The sequence below is a fragment of the Lactuca saligna genome, chromosome 7 (genome assembly GCF_052625555.1).
Source record: "Lactuca saligna cultivar CGN05327 chromosome 7, ASM5262555v1, whole genome shotgun sequence".
Taxonomy (NCBI): domain Eukaryota; kingdom Viridiplantae; phylum Streptophyta; class Magnoliopsida; order Asterales; family Asteraceae; genus Lactuca; species Lactuca saligna.
The window spans coordinates 150,261,491-150,269,933 of NC_136423.1; the positions used below are offsets into that span (position 1 = coordinate 150,261,491).

The 8,443-nt window shown below is 34.8% G+C and overlaps 1 protein-coding gene across 1 annotated transcript; it reads left to right on the plus strand.

The window, feature by feature from the left end:
- The first annotated feature begins 794 nt into the window (after positions 1-794).
- On the plus strand, positions 795-2,625 carry CCB4 (cofactor assembly of complex C). Its single transcript, XM_078965654.1, has 8 exons — positions 795-938; positions 1,010-1,176; positions 1,383-1,482; positions 1,573-1,646; positions 1,716-1,894; positions 1,970-2,040; positions 2,147-2,227; positions 2,389-2,625. The coding sequence occupies exons 1-8, from the start codon at positions 831-833 to the stop codon at positions 2,482-2,484; spliced, it is 876 nt and encodes a 291-aa protein (XP_078821780.1). The 5' UTR covers positions 795-830; the 3' UTR covers positions 2,485-2,625.
- The last annotated feature ends 5,818 nt before the right edge of the window (positions 2,626-8,443 follow it).

An 8,443-nucleotide genomic window follows, 5' to 3' on the forward strand; every position in this document is an offset into this window, starting at 1 on the left:
TTCACCGATTCTAGTTCATACAATAAAGGAAACTTATATTTGGAGATTTCTGTACGATTAGGTGCTTTGGATAACGAAAAGTAGATTTATGAGAGGAGAGAAACATCGTTATGTTTTCAAGAACGCACGACCAGCGCCCATTCCATCCTCTGAAACTTCTAATCGACGCCTCATTACCATCGACACGATCTTCTCCAAGTACTCCATCCATCTGACGCCTCCATCGTCGATCAGCAATCGAGCTCGAGGTTCTCTATCGTCAATCTTCATGCTCTAACCATATCAATTATCGATCTTCAAATTTATTGATTTGATTGTTGGCGTTATTGTCCTTAATTTCACCGATACGAGTCTTTTACAACTTTCTTGTATGTACTGTTTAGATTTCCTCTTCAATTTCTATAAGTTATTTGCAATTTTTTAGTCTGGATTCCTTGTTATTAGTTGCGGAAGGACATAAAAATCATGTTCGAAACCATACACTGGTATCATCCTTGCACACCAACTGTTTGATCATATGTTCATTAGATTTTTTGGTCCTCATTCCTCGTTAAACATGGGCTTTGAAATTATCAAATGCAGACTTATGCGTAAATGTTTAAAGAACTGTTAGTTTATTATGTATCATCAGACGAAGAACAAGTGGCAGAAGGAGGAAGAAGGGTCGTTGGAGTTTCCAAACCTGGGATTTTATCAATTCAATATCTAGAAATTAAACGAGGGTATAATTGTCATTATACATTTTCTTTTTTCTTTTTTCTTTTTCTGTGGATAGATAAACACCTTCGGTGGATAAATCAAATCAGTTCCCTTTTCATAAACGAGCTTAAATGGAAGCGGGAAATCTCCTCCGAGCAGTCTCCTTAAATTCTCATAAACCTTCCGGTCTCCTTCTCCGATCTAATCGACAGTTCTCCAGGGTTTCGGCCAACTTACAGGTGCATTTGTCTTCCCTCTCTATATGTATGTATCTGTGTTTCAATTTAAAGCTTTCATTGAACAATTGAAGGGAGGTTATAAAGGACCAAGGCCAAAAAGAGAATTGATTGCTGATTGGGTATCAAAAAACGACGATATTGTCAGGAGTATTCCGATCTACGTCGGAGGAACCTCTCTATTCGGCGTTCTGTTCAACAGGACAATTTCCGGCATAGCTCCGGTTGCTGATGCCAGCAGGTAATCAATCGCATTCTCACTTCTTCTACTAATTAATGATTTTCGTAATTAACTTCTTTCATCTCCTTTTTTTTTCTTCTCTTAATTTGATTGATTAAATACGATTCATCAATACATTAGCAACTGATTTCGAATTGAATCCAAGACCTTTCCCTGGAGACATCGTAAAATGCGTATTCTAAAAGCTTTTTTCAATCATCATGCAGTTCACAATCCAGAGCCGATCTACTCGCAATTGGGTTAGCAGTAACTAATATTTTAGCAGGTCTAGTGTGGCTTTCAATTCGACCTAAATCCATATCTGTGGTAAGAAAACCCAAAAACCCCCTTTCATATCAGCTTCTAACTTGGTTTTTATCACCACTTTAATACATGAATTTCAAATTTTGAATTCAGGTGCCACCTAGAGGTGTGGAGTGTGAAAGAATACATTCCAGCATTCCAGATCTTGTATCTTCTGAATTAAAATGGTATGGAAAAACATCATTTTTCAATTTTTTTAATGACGATAAGTTAGTGTTTGTGAATTGTGATGTTAGGGCATGGGAATCATTGTCAGGAGTGACATGCAGCAAGTCTCTAGTGATTGTATATGATGGGATTTGTGTTGCACAAATTGGATATGCTTCTAATGAAAATGAAGGTGAAGCCATGGTTGTAGATGCTCATAAGTTGATGCAAGGATCAATCTATCAAGGAATTATGAAATCTGGATCACGTAAGCCACATGTGAATGTGATAACGATGATATTTTTGAAATAAATTATATTATAATATTTGAAGAATTTTACAGAAAGCTACTTGGCAAATTTATCTCTGTATCCTGGAAAATCTGAGCTCCCATTTCTCCCTTCAAACACACAGGTAACAAACCATTCAAATCGTCTTCAAGTTTACCAGGTCATTTGTATATTTACACTTTTGGCCCAAGTTTTAAACTTCGTTACATATTTGCACAAACTTATTACAGGCAGTGATCTTGCAACCACTTGGAGATAAAGGAATTGCAATAATTGGAGGTGACACTATTCGAGGCTTCACAACATCAGACCAGGAAAGCATTCATCTTTTTATTATTTTTTACTTTTCTTTAATTCAATTCCAAATATAATCTCAGTTAGTTTTCCATAAATAGGAAAATATGCATTTTTTTTTTTTGCATAAGTTAAAAGTGATGTAATAATAATATTAGTAAAGTATATACACCTGCTGCAGGCATGGATCAGTTTAATAGGAGAGAAGGTGGATGCCACGCTTTCTACGCATATCAACACCAAAAAACCTTTGGCTACTTCCAAACCAAGATAAACGTTTTGTTTTTTGTTATTCATTATTAATTTAACTATGTTTGTATATCACAATGATAATTTAATATATATGTATATCACAATAATAATTCCTTGGGATTGTTTGGTGTTCGTATTAATCATTCAATATTTCTATTTTGTATTCTATTTCATTTGAATCTAGTTACATCTTTCTTATTACGATTGTTATTGTTCTTGTGATTTCACTGTCCTCAAAATCTATTTCTCAGCGGTTTTCACTGTAATAATGAATTTTGCACAGGGACAATAATATAAAAGTCACTGTAGTTTGGCAAATATCGGAGTTAATCACCGCATTATTTTTGTTCTAAAAAAATTACTCATAGTTTAATATAAAAAAACAGCTCATAAAACAATAGGACTAAAAGTCTGAAAATAGAAAATAAAATAAATCACTACACTTATGAAAGCAATCAACCATTGATAAAAATGCACCTATGCGAGCGATTACCCTCTAAAACCTCTTTTAAACAATGAAAAATAATAGAACTTTGAGATATTGGCACCAAATTTCTGCAAAAAATGTTATTACCTTTAAAAAGTAATTTAAATAATTTAAAAATATAAAACTAAAAGAGGGTGTTTAGACTTTCGATCAACCCACTTCATTACCTCAATTTTTCAATGCAATGTCACTAAATGACCCAAGTATGGAAGAATCGGTCAATTTATCATTCAACTAGACTAATATTCATGCGTCGAATAAAACCTAACAAATATTTTGCTGTCATGAATTATGAAATAATAATTTTACTATTAAATAGATATAAAATATTTTAAATATACGATAATATAAAAATATATTAAAACTACATCCTAATCGTCTGTATATCTAGGTTATGTATAAAGTAGTTAAACTAATTTTTTATTTGTTATTATTTTTTAACTATTATTAAAATTAATTAGTTGGGATATATATTTTATACTCTTATTTAATGGAAACGATATAATGTTTTTTTATTTAATGCAGAATGATAACATATTCTACTATAATGTTTTTTTTTTTTTATTTTCCTATCTTACAATGTTTTTTACGTTTCCTATCTTGACAAATAAAAATATTGAAATCAAATTCTCACATAATAAAGCATTTCCACAAACACCTTTTGTGCAACATATATAAATAATAAATAATCAAAAGATCAAAGTATAAAGAAAACATATATCCTCATTGTTCTTCGTTGAGCAACAATCTGATGCGAATTTAAGAAAATTTATGCAGATCAAGAGAAAAAAGGGGTATGGAAATGCTAACCGTGATCTCGATCGGAACATGAGGGTCAATGCGATGGATGTAATACATATTAATGTAATCATTATCAAGGCGTTTCAAACTATCCTCACAACAAGCCCTAATATACATCATATCTCCAAAGATTTCACATTCTCCAACCAACGATTTGATCCCAAATTTCGTTTCCAATTGAACACTTCCTCTTTCTAATCCCTTCAACGCCTGAATCAAAAACTAAATCAAAGTTGTGATGGTAGAATAATGGTGATAATTTTCGGTTTTATTTTAATGGTTCAGATGCTTGTGGGGAAATATTATAGCGTTGCAAGTTGTGGCGGTGAAGGAGGGTGCGGCACCGATAAATGAAGATGGGGATCGTCGACAATATGGAGATGATGGCCAATCATTCTTCCTCCTTTTATTTTGGTGATTTAAAAATCGAATACCCCATTGATCTCAATTACCATTATTTTAGAGTCATGATTTTCTAATTTACCCTTATTAATTTATTTAATGATTAAATTATTGCTAAATTCTCATTGATCCATACATACATACAATATTTGTAGAAAACATTTGAACCTACATCTCTCTCTCATTCACTGACTCACTCACTCATTCTCTTTATCTCTCTCTCTCTCTCTCTCTCTCTCTATATATATATATATATATATATATATATATATATATATATATATATATATTACATGAATCGTGCCTGGTCCAAATGCCAATTTGCACATTTAGTCTTTATTTTTAAAAATTAACTCAGTTCGTCCCTCATTCATTTGTTTCCTGCCCGCCCAGGGAGAGTCCTATCGAAATTAACCATTTGTTTTCTCCGTTTGGGTGCCCCACGTGCCTAGCATGTAGGGATATTTTCATCATTACCCCTCCCCTTATTTCACTCACCTTCATTGGTATTCTTCTTCCCCATTTTCTTCTTCGATTAGCTTTATCCACCCAAAATGTCCATTAGGTGCAACTATGGAGCTGAAGTTGTGATTCGTACTTCATGGAGTAAGAACAACCTTGGAAACCATTACTATGCTTGTTCTATCTTGGTTAATACACTTCAGGAAGGATGTAATATGCTTTTTCAACAGATCAGACAGAGTTTGCATATAGCTCAGAGTCGGCAAAATAGTTATGTCAACAGACGTCGATCTAAGTTAGAGTTCCAGGTCGGGGATATGATTTTACTTAAGGTATCTCTTTGGAAGGATGTAAAACGCTTCAGGAAAAAGGGGCAAGTTGGGACCCCAGTATATTGGGTTGTTTCATTGGGCCGTTCGAGATTCTTACTAGGATCGGTCCCGTAGCGTATAGACTTCGTTTACCCCAAGAGCTTAGTAACATCCATCCCGTCTTCCACGTGTCGAACCTTAAAAAGTGTCTATCCGAATAAACTCTTGTGATCCCTCTTGATGAGATCGAGATCAACGAGAACCTAAATTTCATGGAAGAACCAGTCGAAATCATGGATCGGGAAGTCATACGAACAAAGCAAAGTCACATACTGATAGTGAAGGTCCGTTGGAATGCCAAGCGGGGACCTGAATTCACTTGGGAGTGCAAAGATCAAATGAAATAGAAGTACCATAATCTTTTTTCGAGTCCATGATTTTTATTCTATGTCAAAATTTCGGGACTAAAATCCCTCTATCGGGGGGATGATATGACAACCTGAATCTATTTCCGTTAATGTTAGCCGATTTCGTTAAATAAATTTTGAAATTTTTATTTAGTTTCGTCAAATTCTTATGATTTGGAAAACCATTTAAGTTATATGATTGAATTATATATATATATATATATATATATATATATATATATATATATATATATATATATATATATATGAGTCGGAACCAAAATCGTGCGAAAAAACCGAGTTACTCTGAAAAATCAGCGAATCCAACCTGACTGGTGTTCACGGCTTTGAATCCGATCACGTTCATAAACCCGATCACGACCGTGAACCCATTCACGGTTGGACCCTACCACCGACCATACCCCTAGCCTATATATACATGACTCCTACCCTCATTTATCCTTTTTCTAACAGCAAACACCCTTCTTTCTCTAAAAACCCTCACATGAAAAAACCAAGAATTCTCATGTTTCCTTTTCATCTATCACTTTAACCGCCTTAGAACACATTTTGGAGCATCAAACACCCGCTTTTTCGCCAATTCAAACATCGTGCTCTTGAGTTCACAATCGTGAACCCTTCAAATCTTCATAATTCACCAAGAACGGGTCGTGAACCCTTCAAACCTTCAAAGACCGTAAACCCTTCAAAGATAGTAAGTTGTTCACGGCCGAGAACACTTCACGGCCATAATCCCATCACGACCGTAATCAGCCCTACACCGTGAATCTTGTTTGAAAACCCGCTTTTTCCGATTCAATAGAGTCTCGGTAACATTCCTTAACCGAAAGTAAGTGTTTTTCAAACACATTATCTAATGAAATCGCTAATTTTAGATACAAATATATGTTTAATTATTGACATGATTTCGTTAACTTCACATACAACTCGAGGGTCCATAATTCCAGTTTCGTTGTCCGACACTTTCACGCAACCAACAGTGAGTTCATACCCCTACTCTTTTACTCTTTTTAACGTTTTCAAGGGAGGAATACAAGCCAAACACAACTGATTTTTGTGAATTTTAATGCAAAAGAATTTCACAGGATTAAAACTTATGCAATTGATCCAGCTAAAAAATAAATTGTTTTTATAAAATATTTGAGATATTTTATCCCTTTGGTAACATGCTGAGCATAAGGGACATTTTCAAATTATAGTCATAATTGCATAGTTTTCAGATCAATATATGGAACAAGTACATAACCTTTCATGCAAACTATAATAGGTATAGTTTGGGATTTCAATATATTGTTTTACAGATTCAGAACTTATACATTATCAAACATATAAACTATGATGGATTTAGTTTATGATATTCATTATCACTTTCGGATTTCACGAGTACTGCACTAAATAATTATTTAAGTATAATTATTTTTACTCTTCAATGTATATAAACAAATTCAAATATAAGAGAACAATACAAAACCGCACGTAAACTAGTTAATACAGGATTGTGAGATAACTCTTCATTTGTACCCTTCGGGGTACGAGCTAAATCCTATCCTTAGTGTAACCAGAGTCTCTTGGAGGGAGAGCGTGAGATTTGTGAATAAATCTATTCAGGACTGACAATCCCACACCTAAACTGCTAGCTACAGTTAGGCAGACATGCCTGGGGTGACAAATAACATATCATCCAACGCCTGAAGAACATCGTAGAGGTCACCAGTCATATCAAGCATGGTTATATGACTCACAATAGTATAAACTAACATTTGTTTACGGTATTTCATTCTTCATTAGTTTTATTTTAATTAATAAAACTACTATACTTTACATTGGAGGATTCTAGGGATACAACACATGGTTTTATTTGATAAAACTACTATACATACTGGTGGTAACCAGGGTTTTCAAATAGAACATAGTAATATATGTTAGAAAATATTGGATTTTTTGGGAAAGCATACAACTATTTTACAGATTCCATGAGAGGTTTTCATAGTAAAAGCATTTTATGAACTCACTAGCATTACGCTGACACTCTTTCAAAATCGTTTGTATTCTCACGGAATAGGTAGACAGGTACTCCAGCAGACTTTTGAGAAGACGGAGCGTTTAAGTCTCGTCTTTTATATATTTTTGATAGACTTTCGATGTACTCAAACTATGAACACAGATGTAAATATTCATATCTTAATGTAATGGTTGTGTTTACTTTGATTACTATGATGCAATTGTGGTGATAATGTACATGACGTCCTCCACCCTCGAACGTTTCCGCCGTTTCCGTTTGGGGGAGTGACAGATAGGTATCAGAGCTATTGTTTATGGTGAATTAAATATACCGAACCTTACACGGTATACAACTATAAACACTAAGGGGCCGGAGTGCTCTGAACAAAAAATATACTTTTAAAATATAAGTATTTTATAAAAAGTATAATAGTATATATACATACCAGTCAAGTTGAGATATATCTTGTTTCATATCTCTTTATTCTAGGGGACTTACCATCCTATTCTTCTTGATTCTTTCAGAATAAGATGCCTCTGAGAAAGATACCCAACAGGAAGAACAACAATCCCTCGACGGATCAGACGCCCCCGCCACCTCCTCAGTACGACCCATCTGTCTTCCAAGAAGCTGTGATAACCGTTGTGGCTGTTGCAATGTCCTAAATCAACGTCAGCAAGACAAGCGGGGCGGGTAGTGGTACCCTAACATCCAACCTCGGTGACAGTCATGGTAACACCTGGGAATGTATATACAAAGACTTTTCCAATACCAAGCCGCAGTCTTTCGATGGCACTAGAGGTGTTATTTCCCTGACTCGATGGTTTGAGAAGATCGAGTCAATCTTTGAGATATGTTCATGTCCGGAATCCAACAAGGTGAAGTTTGCAGCGTGCACCTTCACCGATAGAGCACTAACTTGGTGGAATGGCCAAGTCAAATCCCTAACTCTTCTAGTGGCTAATGTCATGAGTTGGGAGGATCTGAAGGAATTAATGATCGCTGAGTACTACCCGTGAGGCGAGATGCAGAAGCTGGAGGAGGAGCTTTGGAATTTGAAGATGAAAGGCTCAGACATTGCTACTTAC